Source organism: Arvicola amphibius, chromosome 3, assembly GCF_903992535.2.
Source record: "Arvicola amphibius chromosome 3, mArvAmp1.2, whole genome shotgun sequence".
In the NCBI taxonomy this organism is placed as follows: Eukaryota; Metazoa; Chordata; class Mammalia; order Rodentia; family Cricetidae; genus Arvicola; species Arvicola amphibius.
In genome coordinates, this window is record NC_052049.1 from 139,876,124 (window position 1) to 139,896,659 (window position 20,536).

Sequence of the window (20,536 nt, forward strand, 5' to 3'; positions counted from 1 at the left end):
GAAAACTAGCCGCAGCTCTAGAGCTCAGACACAGAAAGGGCTGTGAGAGCCTTGGCTTCCTAGCTACAGTTGGTTCCCCAACTCTGCAGCACCGCCTGCGTGAGAGGTGAAGCTAGATGAGAAAGAGGGGTGCTCAAGACCCTGCTTGCTGCAGACCCAGCCTAGGTAGGCTTTCTCCAGTTTCTCCTCTGTCGCCCTCACTTCCAGAGGCTTTACAAGCCTTGCTGGGGCTCGCTGACTCAACAAATGTGACTGAAAATTAAACACATACATAACACACACACACACACACACACACACACACACACATCAGATCAAGCCCCTGCACTGACAAGTTCAGTCTTGTGAGGAAGACAGACAGCTGGTAAGCTAGTACAGGGTGAGAGTCCTGGGTGAAGCACGGTGGCATGGAGGAGAAGGCGCCAAGCTCTATGGGAAAGGTGGGGGAGAGGAAGCTAGCAGTTCAGAGGAGGTGCCCAGACGGAGGTCTGCAAGGACTTTTGAGCAAGCCAAGGGAGGAAAGCCTGGCCTGCAGATGAAGACCCAGGGGCGGTTCCAGAAAGAGCTTGTGGTTTTGTGGGGTTTCAGTGGTAGATGGGTAGTGGGGAGGATCATGGGAACAAAGGTCAGAATCATATTCATGGTTGCATTGATTTCCAGAATCCGCATGATCTGCATTTCACAGATAGTGTTTTGAAATTGCTGTTTCCATTGGAAAGTTGCCTTGTTCTTTTCCTTTCTGGTGAGAATTGAACAGATTAGTTTGTTTCTTGGTATTTCAGAAGGACCAGACATGCACACTGTGTGTATTTCTGTGCCATTCCCATCTAAACTAGAACCAGGAAATACAACCCTGGAAGCTTAGGAGGAAAAGGGAAGAATCAGAGTATGTGTATTTGGGCTTTGGCTTAAGAAATGAGCATATACTAGAGGAAACCGGCATCTTCAGAAAGTGAACTGAGATCTTTTGTACAGGTCTGTTTTCTGTTTCTTAAAAGGCATTTTAGCTCCGAGAAGGGACCCACCTTAAGTTAATTAATTCATGAAAATTTTTAACCAACCTCAGAAACTGTAGAGACCAAACACCTTGTATAAACATGGCCTTGAAAGGCCTTTTGTGTTCTTTATTTTTTTCTTTTGTCCTGGATAACAAATTATTTTCTTTGTGAAGAACCAAATTACCTTCCCCTCACTCTTGCATTGCTGCGAACAGGACTCTGGAGAATCGCGGCTCCTGTAGGGATACTCCTAATATCAATCTTGAAGGCTATTCAAACAAGTATGGGAGGCAGAGTTGGTCTGTGCCAACATTCCTGCTGAGAATTAGCCCAGTTTCACATGTGTGTGGGAACCCCCACTCACACGGTGCCTGCTTGGGGAACACAGATAGAGGCGAGTCTCTGCAGGGAGTGCAGCCTTAGGAAACAGTGTGATAGGACACTATCGCTCTCCCATGAGGAGCGCTGTGTGGGGAAACTCAAACCAGACCAGCTTTTCTACCCATCCTGAACAGCTGTGGTGCTCTTGGGAAAAGCTACTTCTGCTCCTTATGGCAAGAAAAACAGTTTCTGAGTGAGTACAGGCCCCAGGAGCCCCATCTGTCCTTTTAAACTGCAGTTAACCAGAGGGCTGAGGGACAAATTTGCTGCTCTGGTTGAGCTTTCGTTCTTCAGGTGAGGAAGCTGAAACCAGGGGAGGAGAAGGGGCTGTTCAGTTTGGTAGGAGCAAACGCACTTTATAGTACACAGCATTTTTCTTTTCTTTTCCTTTATTTTATTTTCTAAGGCAGTCTATGTAACTCTAGCTGATCCAGAACTAGCTACGTAGATCAGACTGGCCTTGAACTCACAGAGGTCTGTGACTCTGCTTCTGCTTCCCGAGTGCTGGCTGTAAGGGCGTAGGTCACCACACCCAGACAGGAACGATAAGGGTGTACGGTGACTTCTTTACAGATTGCAAAAGATGATGGACTGAAAACCAGGTCCTTATGATCTCTGCTTATGTCATGTACAAGATTTCGCTTCCCACACTGTACGACAGTTCTCTTTTCATCTGTACATTGCCTATTCACTCCAATAGGCCTGACTTTCATACAGTTTGCCCATTACCTTGATCCTTAAGCCTCCTTTACTCGCCAGGCACTTCCCACCTCTGGACATGTAGCTCCTGGGGAATCACACGTAAAGCTTCCCACCTGAGAAGGGCAGTCAATCCAGGGATTTGTCTTATGTGTTCAGTCACTCGTCCCAAGACCTGCTGATCCCATAGGTTTTGATGTGATGCCTTTCCAAGGAATTGTGTCTGTGATTCCTTAGCTTGATTTTCATGACTTGCAGACATATTAGCACAGGTGCTCCCTGGACTCTAATTTTAAGCACATCATCTTCCCCTGCTTTGGGGTTGCATTGGTTCTGTTTTCCCCCTGTAGTAGTGGTAATAAGGAATACTTTCTGTTTGGGGTCACTTAACCTCTCTCCACTCTCCAATCCAGGGGAGATTCATGTGTTGTGGTATATTTGTCAGAGAGTTTGATCTATAAACTAAGAACACCATGGGTAGGCATATGATGCCTGGCCCTGCAATTAATGAAGATTCTTGCCTCCTTGTCCTTTTACACAAGGGAGGAGCAGAGTGGCCTGACTGGGTTGGTTATAGTGAAGAATGACGATGATGTGTAAGTACCTCTATGGTTTAATCTATTTGGTCCTAGTATTAAGTTAGACCCAGATTTTTCAAAAGTGCACTCCAGAAACAGTCACACCTATTGGATACCTTCTAGGTTTACATAAGAGTCGTTCTGGCTGCGAGTTCCTTGTTGCATCTGGCAGAGAGCAGAACGATGAGTATGTGCTGAACGAAGGCAGTCTGCAGCAGGTGGATTTTTAGAATTGTTCTGTTCGCAGACCACCCAAGATAGAAGTGGTTCTCTCATTGCTACCAATTTTTCCTGGAGGCTGAGCTGCAACTTGACCTTCGTCCAGAGACAAAGAAGAAAGACATTATTCATCCCGCATTTGCCCTGCAATATTTATCATAAATAATCTTGGTTTCTAAGGAAAGGCTGGCACAGGAAAATTGTTCTCTGACGATCATGGACTCAATAGTTACTGTAGCCATGAAAATAATCATTGGGCAACATACCTAGCAGCAAAACCCGACACCGCACAGAGGAGTCTGGTGGTCATTCATCCCTGATGAGTGTCAGGGAGTGGGGCTCAGAGAAAAGCAGTGCCAGCTGACTGGTACCTTCATTACCTGCCTTAACCATTTATTCAGTATCTTGCTCAGTATAAAATCCACGACTTCTCCTTGATGCAACTTCTTTTTTAAATACAGAAGCTACTGTTCTCCTTTCCCATCAGTTTGTAGTGTGTAGTGTCATCATAAGACTGGTGGCTTGTGACACATACTGCATCCTTAGTGACATAGAGAAGGAGGCAGAACAGAGGACAAAATAAGGAGGGATGTGCAGGCCCCTAAGTCTGGGCCTTACAGTCAGCCTGCTATTAACCAGCTAGGTAACCTGCTAATTAATGTTTATTAGTTTCTGCCTCTTAAATCTGTTGTTCTCTAGAATGAGATAATATATTCCCCAGGGGATTATGGGCAGCACAAATGAATCAGGACATGCAAATGTCTGCCCTAGACTCATATCATGAATGACATGTTCATGAATTCCAATAACTATCTTCTTTGACAAATCACTTACTTGATTTTCTCCTAAGACATTAGAATGTGCCCACATCAATTGCAAGGAGCAGAGAGAACCTAGCACATTGAAATTCCTCACAAGAGCAAACAGTCACAGATGGCCACGTCTTCAGGGACTCCTCATAGGTGATGGCATAGAGTCGAAGAGGAGCTTGATCTTGAACTACCAGAGACAGGTTCCTTCTCTGTCTTCTTGGTATCTCAGGCTCTAGTCATAATTTCTACTTCACACTGTTGTCTGTCAGACCAAAGGGCCAGGACTGCCTTTGTGTCTGTGTGTTCTTCTCAGAAGAGATAGAAAGCATGTTTTCTGGAAACATAGCCTTTACTGAGCCCAAGTCTTCCTAAGTACTTTGTCTAGAGGCAGAAGAGACCTAAGCTGGAAGGATAGCAAAGGAGAACTTTAGCTGGTGAACCAAAATCAGTTCATTAATATTTATGACCAGATTTTAGCATTTATTACACCTTGATGAATAACATTTTTGTGCAAAACAAGAAACTAATTCTATGTCTTTCAGAGATATGACTTCTCTGAAAATAACAAATTATTCTTCACTGGCAATCTGTAGACATGAAGATTGTCATTGGACAAATGCCTTGTGACCACAAAAAAAGGTTCTTTTCTCTGAATGAGGTCATTTTTTTCTTAAAAGAAAAGAAAATGATAGTGAGGCAGAACTACAGTGAAAGCAGTGCCATCAACCCAATCACTGCACAACATTGGCAGCTGGGGCTTTTCCCGGAGTAATTACCATGCACGCAAACAGTTGGAGAGGTCTGAGGGAGACAAACATTGGAAAGTCTAGTGGTGCCTACTGTTTCAGCCACCTGGATGTCTCTGCATTGAACTTAGAAGAACAGGCCCTCCTTGCTCCTCGCCCTTGTATGTGGATAGGTTGTGTAGACACTTACAGGGTGCTAGGCTGAGTTCTAAGAGCCATCTGCATTAAATCACTGTATCACAGCACATCTAAATGCAAATGCACATACTCTCTTTATCCCCATTTACAGAGGAGGGAACCAAAGCTCAGAAGCTGCTGATTTCTCAAGAACCCAGTTGAGTATAAGGCAGTGAAAACTCAAGTCTAGCTGGGGTCTTTTCTCTTAACCACGCCTTCCCAGTGCCTGAGAACTTATTATCCTGCTATAAAGTCTCAGTAAATCGTCTAAGACACCAGGCATAGACATAAATGTAGCATTTCTCTTCTCAAGACTTCTAAAAGTTTTATTTCTCAGTAGAATCCATACGAGTAATGTTTCCTCGGCACAGACCAAACTTTCTGTATAGGCCACATGACAGCTCAGCATTTTCCATGAAGTGACCTGTGCTCTCCAGTATGATACCCATATTGCAGGTGGATCCTCCGAGGCCATCACTGAGGTATAGTTTTTGCATAGGACATCCATCAGGAATCTCTGCCAAGGGGAAGATAAATCACAGTGCAGGCTCGACAACATTAGTCTCCCACGTTAGACACAGTGGGGTATATATGGCACTGCAGCAAGGACAGGGCCTTTATAGCCTGCTGGCATCAATGAGTGCATGTAGGCCATCCATCCCTGCCTAGGCAGATCTTGAGGGTCTGGCAGCTTCAGTCTTTCCTCGGAAAGCATCCTCAGCCCCTGAGGTAACATGTACTTTCTTGAGCAGAGCCTCTATATGGCACAGCCTTATTTCCGTTTGACACATTCAATTCCTTGACTGATATCTACTTAGTGTCAAATGTTTTTCCTTTAAATGGCCTTTCGTTTGCTTGAATTCTAGATGAATAGGCATTTACACATTAGTTAGAAACAGACTCTCAACTCTCTATAACACTTTAACTCTAGCCCAAAGCAGAGGCAAAGGCATAAAACTTGGTAATTTTGGAGATAAATGAACAGTTTTTCAATGATTGCCCCCCCACCCCTGCCAGAAGCCACAGCCCAAGGAAAAGCCATAATGTAGTGATGAAACTTTTAGTCACATGTTGCATACTATTTATCTCCGACAGAGCCTTTGGCCCGTGTCTTCCATGGTGAAAGGAGAGCATCCTTTCACCCTAATCAACATGTGTGTTTAGCTGCACCCCAGCTGTCCATGCTCATCCTCCCAAGCTGACCACAAAAGTTGTCCCTTGGGGTTATTTTGCCTTAGGGTCACTTAACTACCATGTCCATTGTTACCTGGAGCTTTGACCTCTGACTGCGGCAGTGCAAGTTGTTTCAACCCCTGCCTTCCCTTCCTTTCAGGTCGGAAAGCTGATTCAAGAAGCAGCTGGAAGAAGTAACTTGAAGAGAGTAACTCTGGAGCTTGGAGGGAAAAGCCCCAATATTATTTTTGCAGATGCTGACTGTAAGTGGCCCACGGATCTCTCACGTGTCAGAATGCTACCCTTCCCCTTCCTTTTCTATATCTACTCTTAACAGAATGTCAAGAGTCATATCGTTGAAGTAAAAATTGAAAATGAGTGAAATTTATGCCCTTGCCATACTGATGTATTCACGGGCAGCCCATATATGGCGGTTCTGTTGAACTTGTCCATATTGGGTTTCATGGTCTAAGTTGATGAGGATGAATGACCAAGTCTCTTTCTCAAGAGGGCACTAGTTCTCATTACAGATGTTTGTGAGCCACCATGTGGTTGCTGGGAATTGAACTCGGGACCTTTGGAAGAGCAGGCAGTGCTCTTAATTGCCGAGCCATCTTTTGCCAGGGCATAAATTTCAAATTTCATTTTTTCCAGTTCAAATTTATCACTGCCAGTTTCCCACCAAAGCAAGGGCCCATAAATGTAGGGAGGAGGGGACACATTTTGAACTGAATCCCACCTCTGCCCACTTCTTTCCAGAATGTCTCTGAGATGATCATTTAATATAGGAAGAAGAACACCTAGCCAACACTGAACAGTCTAGGGCCATTTTGAATTTCTGGTGTTGTAGAAGGGAGGTAGAAAAGGTGAAGGTTTGCCCATTAATATGTAATGGAAAGGACATCATTCTAAGACTCTGACACCTCAAATATAGTCTCTGCTTAGATCCAAGAAATCTGAAACTTTTCAGCCGGGTCTATCATCTGCTCAGCTAGCTGACCAGTCATCAAAACATAAACGCTGCTTCCAGAGCACTGGCTACATTTCCCCAACCCGTACAGCTCCTCTAGTTAGGCATGCTAACCCCTTTCTCTTGCTCTCAGGACTTGTGTGGAACAAGCCCTACCAGAAGCATAGGTTGGTAACCTAGGAAACCCTTCCAGGAAGAGACCACCTAGTCTGTGCACTGTTATCCTGAGAAACTCTCCAGAATGAAATTCCAAAGTCCCCTTCAGCCATTTCTTTCTTCTTCACACCCTCCAGGCAACTCTCTCTCAGTTCTGTAGTTGGAGAAGTCAGGAGCAAGAACGTGCATAGATTGAAACCACCTCCCAGCTTGGGCTTTGCAGGGTTCACATTTAGCTTCCTTGTCAAAATCAGAGGTCTTGGAACTGGAGAGAGAGCACTCACTGCTCTTCGGTGGACCTGAGTTCCATTCCTAGCATCCATGTCAAGTGGCTCACAACTGTCTGTAACTCAAGCTTCAGGGCATCTGCGCTCATGTGCACAGACCTACGTGTAGACAAAAACACCTACACATCCTTCAAAACGATAAAAATCAATCTCAAAGCAGTCAGATTCCGTGCCCCCTCCTCTGAGGAGCAGGCAGTCTTCTGCCACTGCACTGACTCGGCCGTCTAGCAACCAGCGTGGAGATTTGTCAGTGTTACCTTGAAGTGCAAGACATCGGAAAGGAGGGGAAGAGCACTGCTGTTGAACAATTCTACAAATTCTATAGAGAGAGGAGATACAGTATCTGCAAAGAAGCACCTCCATTACATGTAATCACCAAAATGATCATTAAACATACAAGATCCAGTTGATCAGGAGTCTTAAGTGGGCAGCCATAGGCCAAACGCATAGAATATATGTTTCCTTTTCCAACCATTACACTAATCTTAAAAGGTTACATTAAAACTCTGACTTCTGATTTTCCTTCAAACTGGAAAGGTTTGGCAAGCTCTGGGCTTACATTCATGTATGCTAACAGTCAACTGTGGTGGCTTCTGTTAGTCTCCATTGCATTTCTTGCTCACCTGGAAGATTCACAGTTATGATCCTGGGTCTTTTGTACAGTGAAATTTAAATCTCCTATTATGAGTGATTAGAGCTGGTCCTTCTGTTTGCAGAATCAAGAAAGAGGCTCAATGAGGCAATGTTATCCAAGTTTACATAGCAAGCATTGTCTGTGTTCTCAGTCCAGAGCCACTCAGTGGCATAGGCTGTGATGAGCAGGGCATTATTCCTGGGCCTTTGGAGAGTGGAAAGGAAGGTGCTACCTCGACAGGCCACAGGCAAGGCTGTATTGAGAATATGATGCTTCCTCTTGTAGTGGACTACGCTGTGGAGCAGGCTCACCAGGGTGTGTTCTTCAACCAAGGCCAGTGCTGCACCGCAGGGTCTCGAATCTTTGTGGAAGAGTCCATCTATGAGGAGTTCGTAAAAAGAAGTGTGGAAAGGGCCAAGAGGCGCATTGTGGGGAGCCCCTTTGACCCCACCACTGAGCAGGGTCCTCAGGTAAGAAACCATAAGCATTATCTTTGTGTAACTTAATCTGGGCCAGCATAGATCCTGATGCTTATGGAACCTGGCAACACAGCCTCTTCCACTTCTAGCTGCCTCCTTGTTCCTGTGCTTTGTCTTCATAGTTGAAATGTAGGCACTGACATATTGCCTCTCTTTACATTACTAAATATAATCTCTGGAGAACATTGGGGTGATTTAGCTATGAGGAGATTTCTGGGCATGGCAGGGTGGATCTTGGTAATATAGCCCCACCCTAGGCCTTCTGGCCACATTCCAGATGCTCAGGTCAGGAAAGGTGGATATCTCCTTCTCAGACTCTGTTCCCCTTTCCCAGCTGCCAGCAGTTCTGTCCCTGCAATGGTCTGTGACATGTAGGAATGAAAGGTTGGCTGAGGTTCTCTTTGGCTGTGCAGTTATTTCTTACTGTGCCTGCTCTACACCCATAGTGCAAAAGAGACGTCATAAATGTACATCCTGAGCAGCAGGCTGCACACTCGAGCACTCCAGCCTGGCTGTAGCCATGATAGTTCCCAAACCTGTGGTTTTAATCTACTCAGGGTCAGAATTTGCAAGGGTTTGTCTAAACTCATCTGCAACACTAAGCATGGATTTTCTAGTAAAGGAAACCATCTCTCAGTTTGGGTACCTCTGGTGAGAAGGTTGATATTTTAGGTAAGAAAACCTGGGTGAATATAGCTTATGTCACTCACCATGACTGAATGACAGCTTTGGTGTTGGCTTCTGTTTTCAATCAGAATCTTTCACCCGGGAAGTGTGATTCACTTCTCCAAAGACAGCAGCTATGCATTAGATTCTCCTCTAAGATAAACCCAACAGTGCCCGAGGCGGCACTAGTCAAGGGGCTCTGTGTAATCCACTGTTTGTCTTTCCAATGTCGGCATATTATTTGCTCAAATATCATCTGGGCAGAAGTAACTGTTCTTTATAGAAACTGAACAATCATTGAGGTAGTCCTCTAGCATTTTGATACGTTCAAAAAAATCTTGACCTGGTATTTCAGGCTAGATAGTCATTAGCGTTTTTCAGATTCCTCCATCTGTTAGGTGCAACCATAAAAAATTCGATTATTTCACCATTTAAAATTGAGTAGGTAATATATCAATTTCATATGATTTGACTGGATGCAGTGACAGTTGGGGGAGAAGACCACACAGGGGTTCACGAGAACGTGCGTGTTTCGATTTTCACGGAAGGCCTTCTGAGAGTCATCAGGTGATTTCTCCTGCAGATTGATAAGAAACAATACAACAAGATCCTGGAGCTCATCCAGAGTGGTGTGGCCGAGGGCGCCAAGTTGGAGTGTGGAGGCAAAGGACTGGGAAGGAAGGGCTTCTTCATTGAGCCCACCGTGTTCTCCAACGTCACTGATGACATGCGGATTGCCAAGGAGGAGGTATCGCGGGCATTTTACAATGGCCACATCTTTCCTGGGATTGCCAGAGCGTTAGGACAGTCATCAAGTTTAACACTTTTCACCTTTGAATACATAATTTTGTTGCAGATCTTTGGTCCTGTTCAGGAAATCCTGCGGTTTAAGACTATGGATGAAGTTATAGAAAGAGCCAATAACTCAGACTTTGGACTTGTAGCAGCTGTCTTCACTAATGACATCAACAAGGCTCTTACGGTGTCTTCTGCAATGCAAGCTGGGACTGTCTGGTAAGACTTATATCCACTGGTGATATAAGGAGCCTTGCTAGCTCACAGTTCATCACTATTGTGAAATGCTAACTTTATTTCAAAGAGTTTTATTTAGCCCACAGTGAGGCTGTAATTCCAGTGAGCATGGTCCGACTCTTGCAGGGTCTGTTACAGCATGGCACATGGTGGTGGATGAGGACATGGCCAGACAGAAACCAGAAAGCAAGATTCAGGGGTGGCACTTGCTTAGAGCAGCTTGCTCTTGCAGGAACTACCTTAATGCCCTCACCAGGCTCCAGCTTTAACAGTTCCTCCTCATCCCCTAGCATCACCACCCCAGGGACCAAGATGTCCACAAGTGAGTCCTTAAGGGATAAACAACGTCCAGACTGTGGCAGGGCATTATAATTCTCATAAGGGTCCTCTGCAAGGATGGGGAAGTCAGAAGGCAGCCAGACCTCAATCTGAGAAAACACTCTAATCAATTAGACCAGAAAATTAAAGTCGTTTTGATATTTTCACTTTGAAAATTCTTTTTACTCCAAGAAATATACCAATTGGATTATTTCTGTGAGATGGGTTCGTATTAACAATGCTGTTTTCTTCCTTCAGGATCAATTGTTACAATGCCTTAAATGCCCAGAGCCCCTTTGGGGGCTTCAAGATGTCTGGAAATGGCAGAGAAATGTAAGTGTCAGAGATCTGGTGTCTACGTAGATGGAATGTACCAGCACAGAGGGCGCTCACAGAACAGTTCACTTCACCTCCACACCTCTATTCATAAGCTTTGCTGTGCTGTTGTTTGAGATAGGGTCTCACTCTGCAGCCTAGAATTACCTGGATCTTTGTAGTGTCTGCTGACCTCAAACTTACAGTAATCCTCCTGCCTCTGCCTCTGCCTCCTGAGTGTTGAGATTACACCATACCCAGCTCAATCTAACATTTTACTAAGTACGAACTCACATAAGCTGAGTATTACATGGCACTAAAGTGAGCAAGGTGCAACTCCCTCACACTCAGAGTGGACAGAGAAATGGATCCATTATTCAGCTGCGTCTTGTCAGGACAGGGGAAAAGCTCCATGTTGTCTGCAGAAAAGAGCCCACAGAGAACACACCTTTGCAGTTCTCAGGGCTGGCATTCTCCAGCTGCCAAGCCAAGGAGCACACCCTGCCGCAGGAACATTGCAGTCTGCCTTCAGAAACCTCGAGCTGCTCCTCTGGAGCATGAGGCTGTATGTGAAGCCTGGCTGGCGTGTTTATACTTCCATGCTCCCCAACAAAGCCACCAGAGCTCCGAGCTCCACAGTTGTGCGTTCCCATGACGCTTGGAGCTTCCAGGAGCTAACTGCTGGTTGCCATTTCTTCCATGCCCATCCTGGTCACTTGTCTGTACCACCTGCTCAGCCCTGTAAGTCCTTTAAAGTTAGGACTAGACTTAGGACATGGGGTCAGGGAGGGAGTTGCTGAAGGTACAAATTGAACACATCTCCAGGCCTTTCCGGGAAATTGCTTGGAAACTGGGGAGATAGCAGTTTTTAAGGCTGAGGTGCCTGGCACAAAAGGGGTGCCTTGGCAGAGCCTAGTGGAGAAGAGAGCAGAAGAAGGTTGCACTAAGAGAAGCACTTCATCCCTGCCTTCTTCTGCCAGTGTGAACAGTAGGAACTGCTGCTTATGCTTCTGGAAGTTATGTCCAAGGTCAAGGTGCTGGTAGATGCGGTATCTGGGAAGGGCTCACTTCTCTCACATGGCACTTACCATAGTTCAGAGGAAAGGAAGTGTGCTGGAGCCTGTCCTAGAAGGGCTCTGATCCCATTTGTTAGGGTGGAGCCCTCATGAGTTAATCAGTTCCCAATGGCCCCTCTTGGTAATACTATCACATTGCACAATGCGTTCCAACATACACATTTTGGGGTGACACAAACATCCATACCTCAGCAGCTGCCCTCGGCTAAAGGTCTGCTGTGTATCTGGCTTTGTGCTAGCTCCTTCCCTCACACTATCCCATTTGATTTGTGTGGTTATATAGATATACTTTGCGTGCAGGAGACCTGGCTAAGGAGTAGAGTGGTCAAGCAGCTTGTCTCAGTCTCACAGTCAGTAAGTGTCAGGCCTGACATTCTAGCCTAAGGCCCCCTGGTTTCATATAGTCTCATGGCATCTAGCCATGGAAGCTTGGGGGCCAGGCACAAGGACTCTTCTGGAACAGGCTTCAGAACTAGCACAGTTGTCCTAAGATGCTGATGATCTGTAGAAACAGGGCTACCACAGAAGTAAAATAGACAAGAGACTCCTCAGAGCAGACTTCAGTATAAATTGATTTTTCTTTTAGTGGCTATCAGGGACTGAATGGTGGCCAGAAACTTTCTGATCTGACACCCCCATTTATAAAACGTATGTCTCTCTGTTTGAAAAGAGTAGATCTGTTTCCTGAACCCAGTGGCTCACAAGAAGGAGCATCATCCACGCCCCTTCCTTCTGCCATTACTGAATGACTTTTTAATAGCAAATGTTTAGACCACAGTCTACTAACTGGTAGCGAACATGGCAAGCAAGGCACTGGGCTTGGTCTCAGGGACTTCAGCACATTAAGGCACTTAGAATGCTGCTGGGTACATGAAATACACATTGCAGGTATCAGAGGGGCCCCAGCACAGAAACCCTGGAGCAAAAGAGAAGCCCAGAAACGAGAAAGTCTGGACATTGTTTCACCGTGGTCTTGCACTTGGGTTTGACTTGGCCTTTAAGGAGGGGAGTAGTTGAGCAAATGGAGAATATTCTTTTGAGTTTGGAGGCCAAAGCAAGGTGGTCAAGAGGAAGTGTGAGCAGAAGTACTGTGGGAAAGGTAGGGATGCTGTCTGCGGGATGTGCAGGGACCCCGTTAAACGCGAGGAGGGGATCTACGAGCTTCATATTCTGTGGCTGGCATTGGCTGGTCTTGTCTAGCCTCTTAGCATTGGGCTGTTTGGGTGACCAGCTTTGAGGCTAAGAGCAGTTTGGAAAGTCGTGTTGCTTGCAAATCTTGGCACTTGTGCTTCCTACCTCTGTAAATTTTTGTAGACAGAAATTACCTTCTTCCTAAGCTTTGATGTCCTTCTCTAGAAGATGAAAATAATTACAGTACCTGCCTGGGAGTGCTGCTTTGCGGATATTTAGGATTAAGTAGCTAAACATGTAGTGGTGCCTGAAAAGCCTTCATCCAGAAAGCAAAGCTGCCAGTGGCCATTAAGGATGCGCTGCTAGGATGGTGGCCCTTCTTTTGCTTCAGGAGCAGGTTGCTTCTGAAGTGTAGCAGTTTTCCTACCCCGCAGCCAGTGGCCCGGCTCTTCTGCTCTCCTGTGCACCTGTGTCCTCTCTAACTTGTCTTCCAGCAGAACTGTAACCCACCTGGAATCCTCTTCCCACAGGGGTTGCGCTCCATCAACTGTTCCAAACCATCCTGCACACAGGACTTCTTCTCGGCCTTAACTCTCTGGCCCCGCTTGAGGCTGCATTCCACTTGCTTGCTCATTTCCGGCCTCTCTGGCTGTCCTTACTAATCTCTCTGAAGTGTCCAGATAGTCACTGGTCCTGGGAACACTGTTCTCATTCGGTGTTTTGCTACAGATCATTAACAGGGTGAATCACCAGTATAATATAAACTTGTAATAAATGGCCTCTGGGTAATGGAGCGCAGTCCCAGGCTATCCCTGTCCCTCATCAGGAACAGGCCTTCCTGGGATTCAGACTTTTGATGTTATGTAAGTCTGGTTTCTTCCTAGAAGAAATGTCCCTTTGCTGGAAAGCTGGTTGTGGGACAGTTCAGTTCTGTCAAACCATATAAAACAACAGCCAAGAAAACCTGAAGAACAGCGTCTGTCTCCTTATAGACGTGTTGACAATGTGGCCCTTCCCACTGTAGTTAAAAGATCATGAGGGGCTGGTGCTCTTTGGTGAGACTGGTTGCATCTTCCGTAAGTCAGGGTCTCTCAGCCTTTTTCCATTTGTGATCCCTTATTGCCTGAGAAATTTTTATTAACCACTGGGTATGTAGGAATGCAAAATAGATATACGACCCAAATATTTCCTGATAATCATAAAGAAATGTCTTATAAAACAATTATTTGGAATATATGTCATTTTACTTTTTGTTAAAGATTAATGAAACGTAAAGAAAGATTAATGAAATCTTGCCTATTTATGAGATGGATGTGCTTGTTTAATTTTACATAAAGAATTAAATTTGCTGGCTAATTGATGATGTAGGACAAATAACATCTTCAACAGTTTCCAAAGCTAAACACTGCTTCCCATAAACATGGATGCCCTGAAGTAAAAGCATGTTTAGAACCATTTCAGAACTTGTTGGAAATTCTGTCTTAATCCAAAGTCAAAATTCATTTAACAAATTTTTGTAAAACTCAGATAGCAATTTTTAAAATCAAACATTCTAACAATACAATCCAAAGATGTACTCATTTGCTACTTATAGGCTGAAGGAGGGTGATAGGAAAATAATGAACTTATTCATTTTTCTTTTTCCATAATAAAAATTATGTTTCTAGCAGAAACCTTTTATGTCCAATAAACATGTACTTCATAACAAAATTCCCTGCCTCATAGCAAACAGGAGTCTGAAGTCTGAGCTGAGGTGTTGAGTTTGATAGATGGCATGCAGGCGTACACAGTGCTAAGAGTGTATTGCATGTTCAGAATCAAGGAGGCACACATGAAGCCACAAAATGCAATGGGCAAACACAGCCTAGAAAGCCTCAGATGTTGTATATTTGATTTTGAATTAAATTTTTGGCCATTGAGTATTCAGAAACCTCTACATTGGAACCCTTTTCATGACACAAGCCATTACAGGCCACAGCTAAGAGGCTGCGATGTAAGTGACCTGGTGCACAGTCTCCACTTACTCCCAAAACATGTTTTCTCTTCCTTAGTGACCTAGAGTAACAGGAAATGCTTTAAATAAAAGAGCCTGGTCTGCCTTCTATCTAGTCTGATAGTCTGCAGAGAATCTGCTTCCCCTTCCCTCTGGGAAGAATTTTTTGCCTCACACCCCAGTCTCCTTGCCCTCCCCAGATGGGGCAGATACAGGAAGTGCCCCTTTCACGAACAAGCTGCAAGGAAGGCAGACTGCCTAGCCTCAGTTTCTCCGAGCTATAAGAGGTCTGCTTTCTACAGGTTTTCTGATGGATGCCCCACCCCCGTCAGACTTCTCGGTGCTGCCTGCCCGGAAAGTCCCATTCATTTTCTGTCCTTTTGCTTCTGCCTTATCACAGTCCCCAGAGATAAAAGGTGGGCAAATACAAGCTACAGTTCACACTGAACCAAAGGGATGGAAAGAGAGCTGTGGGCATCTTAGAGAATGCGGATGAGGACCGCAAGAACGAGAAATGGGGTGGGATACTGTGCAGCTTCTCAAATCATGCACACATACATGCACGCACAGATGCATGCATATGCCTGCATACATAGCATGCATGTGCACAGAAGTCATCTGTGGTCTGAGCGGTTAGGACTGTTAAGTATGCTCGTCTGGGGACCCACTCTCAGAGACTCTGGTTGAGTAGATCTGGGCTACAGCCCAGGATTTTCATGTTGTAATAAACTTCTGGAATGGTGCTGGTGCAGGTGGCGTGGGGGCCTCATTCAGAAAACTGTTGCAGCAAGCCAAATAGAAACTAGGGGAAATGCACGGTCTAAATAGAAACCCAACAGTTCCTAAGATGGTTTGCTGGATGCCTCCAAAACCTAACACTTTTTCCCTTCTTTCTGGGTATGGCCCCTTGCTCCATCTCAGAAACTATCTTGGTCTGCAGAGAAGCAGGCTTGGGGCCTTGTCAGGGTCTCTGTGCCCCCAAGGTGTGCAGTGATGATGGTGGCCAATCAGGGATGAAAGTGCTTCAGTAAGGAAGGGCTGGCCTCTTGAGCAGCAGTGAGGTTCTTCCTTGATAACTGAGGGTCTAGATGTGCCACAGACTTTAACCTTAGTGAACAGATTTAAGAATCTAAACTTCAAAGATTTTAGAGTCCCTTGGACAGTCTTCTCAGAGACTGTGCAGAATGACCAGCTCGCCCTCTCAAGACCTACAAAAGCAGAGCCTTCATGGTGGGAGGGTAAAAGCCATAGTGTAGTCATGCTCTTTGAATGAGAACTGTATGCTGGGGCACAGGAACTGCCACAAGGGAGGTGACTAGGCACCAAGAGGAAAGGGATAGCTCAACCAAGCCCTTCAGTTAGCTAGTGGAGGGTCGCTGGTTTCCCTGTTCACTGATTCCAAGATTCTGATTCTGCTCCATCATGCCTGTGATACACTACTCCGAGGTCTCTCACTGACCCTCTTGGTACCTCAGCAAAAAGCATCCCTTTGGACTCTAGGTGTGAGTCACCTTTGTCTTTGAGCAGGCTGTGTATTCATCCATGCCTGGGACTGGACAAGGACCCTCCAGCCAGTAACGCCACCACAGCTTCACATACACAAACATGGTGGGAGCCAGTGGGGACACTTGAAAGCAGCCATAGTGACATGTTTCTGATTCCATAGATACGCCCTCATAGATCTCACAGCTTGGAGACAAGAGTGGGAACAAAGGATTCTTCTGCCCAAGAGCGTGCGTAAGGAACTAGAAGGCAGGGAGTAACGTCACTGACACCAGGAAGCACAGAACGTTCTAAAGAGGAGACGCGTTCAGAATTGTCCTAAGGCAGGAAAAAATTCAGAGAAAGCCAGAATAAACTGGTAGTAGGTGCCTAGGGCCTGGGTGGAGTTGTAAGGGTACTGTTTCTGAGGAGGCCCAGTTCACTCTTCTTGAAGTAGAATGGCCCAGACAGTAACGTTGTGTTTGTGGTCTTTCTCGGTTCCTGTTAGTTTCCCAGGGGCCCTTGTCAACTTGGGTGTGGTGCCCAGAAGAGCAGAGGGCCATGAGATCCCAAAAGGAACAGGGTGGGCCATTGCCCTAGGTCTTGCTTGTACAGCTGTAGGAACTGTATCATTTGCAGCTGACCGATGGAGAAGAACGTTTTCTCACTGCTCTTTCACATACAGATGCATTCTGAGCAGCTCCTCCCTGAGGGAGACAGTGTGGCACCAGGGTAGAAGTGAGGAAACAGTTGTAAGCTTGAAGGAAGTTGTAAGTTGTAAGGAACAGCAAAAGCTTTTCTCCTCTCCTCTGCCTCCTCTCCCTCTGTGTCCTCAATGTGCTGGGTAGTGTAGCAAGCCCACAATTTTAGGGAGGTCAGACAGCAAGATGAATGAGCCCGGCTCCTTGGGGACAGAAGTGCTCCAGCAGAAGTGACACTGGCAGACCCTTCCTCTGCGTAACACTCACCTGTGAGGTACTTGGGCTCCCACCAGTTGCTTGGCTTTGCTTTCCCTGAATCTGTCAGTGATAACTCGGTAAATGCTTCCTGACAGCCCTGCACCTGTCACCAGCCACAGTTCCAGGAGAGAAGTGATTTAGGAGACTCTTGTGGAGAGCGCTCCCTAATGGTCCCCTTAATTACTTCTTAAATCTTCTCACCAGCCTCGTGGGGCCATGGACAGCACTTGTCAGGGCCATATTTAAGGTGGTCCGGGTGGTTTCTGTCCTCACACAGTAGGCCTTTGGCTATCCTATCCTTCTTCATTTAGGAAGTGTAAGGAATGAGAAATGGGAACTTTGTATACTGGTAAGGATTCTGGTCTAAGACTTCCATCTCAGAGGTAGAGAGCAGCCCTTTAAGTAGGCTATCAGCATGGGGATGCCAGAGGTCTGCAGAGGCTGGAGCAGGGTTCTGCCGAGCGGTACACCCATTCCTGCAGGGCCAGCACTCACAGGAGGTGGAAACATGGCCCAGGCAGATCTTGGGCCTGGCTTTTTGCTGCTGTGGTGCTCAGCTGTGAGCCATCCTGCCTTGGCTAAACCAGGCCTGGTTCTCAGGGTACCAAGGAGTCACCTCCTTTCTATCCTATGCTCTGAAAACATGTGATCCTTTAAGACAGGACATCTTCCCATGAGAGGGCAGCTTTCTACTGAGGAGGGCTTTGCTCGTTGTCCACTAGGAGTTTGTGTGTAGAGCCCAGTGACCTGCTGCTCATAGATGACAGCTTCACCTTCTTGAGGATGCCACCACAGGTCAGGCACAATCCCCTGGGCCATTGGTGTTTGAATCTGCCATTTGTATGTTTCAGGGGAGAGTTTGGCTTACGAGAGTACTCCGAAGTCAAGACCGTGACGGTGAAGATCCCCCAGAAGAACTCCTAAGAGGCCCAGGTGGAAGGTGAAGTACTGCTCACTCCCCCACCTTCTCTGGAGAGCCCAGCACCGAGGAGTACAGAGTTGAGCCCAGCCCTTTTTTAAATATTGAATTGATGACATAGCAGGCAGGTCACTGCACCTTTGACACAGGCCAGCAAGGCAGGGTTTAGAGACACTCTGGAAGGAGTCGTCTTAATCATACCAAATAGTAGGGAGATAGGCAAGGTGGAGGAGTGCTTGGCACAGCCAGTGCTGTGTGGAGCATGGGATGGGATAAGGGAGCTGCAGTATTTGGTGCCATTATCACAGAGAGCTTTCCTGGAGGAAAGGTTGCCTGGGCAGGACCGTCTTCATGTTCCTCCTTCCGGTTCTTCCCCACTCTTCCAAGGAGACCTCAGCTGAGCTCATTTAGGGCAGATGTTTGGGCCGGGAACAATTTTCCAAGGTTTTGCAGCCAAATTACCATTTCATGTTATCCATTTCTTCAAAGCAAAACATGAAATGGTTTTAGTTAGAGCCAGGGCAGACTAAAAATGCCAGGAGCTGGTACACTGCAGATGTTCTAAGTGGTAGGGATGTAGTATGTCCTTTTCTTACTTCCATAATTAACACAGCAAAAAGAAGATGCAGATGGAGTCAGAGGTCATCTTGTGTAGTTCACAGCTTCTTAGCTTTATACAGTGTGTGTGTGTGTGTGTGTGTGTGTGTGTGTGTGTGTTTAGAGCAGCAGTTCTCAATCTGAGGATCATGACCCCTTTGGAGGTCAAATGATCCTTTCACAGGGGTTGCCTATGACCATTGGGAAACACAGATAACACATTATGATTCATAACAGTAGCAAAATTACAGATATGAAGTAGCAATAAAAATACTTTGTGATTAGGGGTCACCACAGCATGACAGACTGGATCAAAGGGTCCTAGTATTAGGACAGTTGAGAACCACTAGATAGATAGATGGTAATGAAGGTCACAGGTCATCTACTTCATAGTTCCTGAGCTTACTGCATGGTTTGGAGATAGTCTGTGTGGTGTGTGTGTGTGTGTGTGTCTGTGTAAAATTCTTGATTATTCTGGAATAGAGCAAGAGCCACAGCCCTTGTTTCCGTTGATGAATGAGATATTTTCCAAAGCTGATCTTAAGACTAACTGAAACAGTCCAGGTAGACTCAGGAAGCTAGTAATGCCAGAGCCTTGGAAGAATGACTGTTTCCAAGGCCAGCTGGCAAGTCTTGAGAAGTGAATTATTGCTGGAGTCAGGACCATGGCCTCTTCTGCATCCTCATCCCCATCGTACCAGTACCTGCTACACCAATGCTGTCTGGTTTGGCCCACGGTGCCTATGACACCTGCCTAGAATATGCTATCAATGCATTTAAAAATGTGGCCCAGCCTGATGATGCCCTTCTCTATTTGCAGAGCACCAGTATGCCAAGACTGCCACGTCCCACCAGGTCTCATCTGTATGCCCTGTGGCCCGCTCATCCACACACACAACTAGTGAGCTTCAGCCTTCAGGGGGGAGGTTTGAAGCAAGCCTGACTCTCCTTCCTCCCCACCCCCTCCATTCCCTCTGCCTTCCAATGAACCTCATTTGGTGTGGGCAGCGCTGGCTTCCTTCCCTTCTCTCCCCAGCTGCCAAATTGAAGCCAGTCTCTAACCTGGGTGAACAACATTTATTTAAAAATGCCAAATATAACCTAGGTGTAGAATATGGGCACCTATCTATCGCCTTCTCTATTTAACGGTTTTCCACTTTCTAACCAAACCAGTTTTCAGTTTTCTATTTATAACCTGTCTGTCTACGTATTTTCAAGCAAGTTACTGACCAACGACAGTGTGCTCAGCAGACAGAGCCCTGACATGCACTTCGAGTGCTTCCAGTGGGCACCCTGCTCTTCCTGCAGCACACCCACGTGAACACACCATTAACTGGCTAGTTCCCTTCAAACCACAGTGTAGAATGTGAAAATGAAGATTTATGACTTTTAATTTACTTCAGAAGAAACCTCTGTGCTAGCAATAAAGCATTTATATTGTGTATACCTCGGGACTGTTTGTGTTTGTGAGTCTGTCCCACTGAGCCCATTCTGTCTTTCCTTCTTAGCCGGGAGTCTTGGCTGGGGCGTCCTCTTACGTGACTGAGCTGAAGTCTGGGAGGGTATTTTATAGAATACATTAAGGTTAAACAAACAAACTTGTGCTCCGACACTATTTAAAACTTGTGTGTTTACAGTTTTCTGTGGCACATAAATACAGACATGTGTAAACTTCAGGTTTCGGGAACAAACCTCAAAGGAATCTATGATGTAGAACTCACACACCCTGAGTGCACCAT

At 45.9% G+C, this 20,536-nt stretch overlaps 1 protein-coding gene across 1 annotated transcript in view; it reads left to right on the forward strand.

Moving 5' to 3' along the window:
* Aldh1a2 (aldehyde dehydrogenase 1 family member A2) overlaps nt 1-20,241 on the forward strand; it is a 78,005-nt gene extending 57,764 nt beyond the window's left edge. Inside the window, exons 8-14 of the mRNA XM_038322617.1 lie at nt 5,944-6,046; nt 8,116-8,300; nt 9,559-9,723; nt 9,832-9,989; nt 10,584-10,658; nt 18,133-18,221; nt 19,618-20,241. Of these exons, the coding sequence (XP_038178545.1) occupies nt 5,944-6,046; nt 8,116-8,300; nt 9,559-9,723; nt 9,832-9,989; nt 10,584-10,658; nt 18,133-18,205 (759 nt within the window). The 3' untranslated portion in view covers nt 18,206-18,221; nt 19,618-20,241. The remainder of the gene's footprint in view (nt 1-5,943; nt 6,047-8,115; nt 8,301-9,558; nt 9,724-9,831; nt 9,990-10,583; nt 10,659-18,132; nt 18,222-19,617) is intronic.
* The last annotated feature ends 295 nt before the right edge of the window (nt 20,242-20,536 follow it).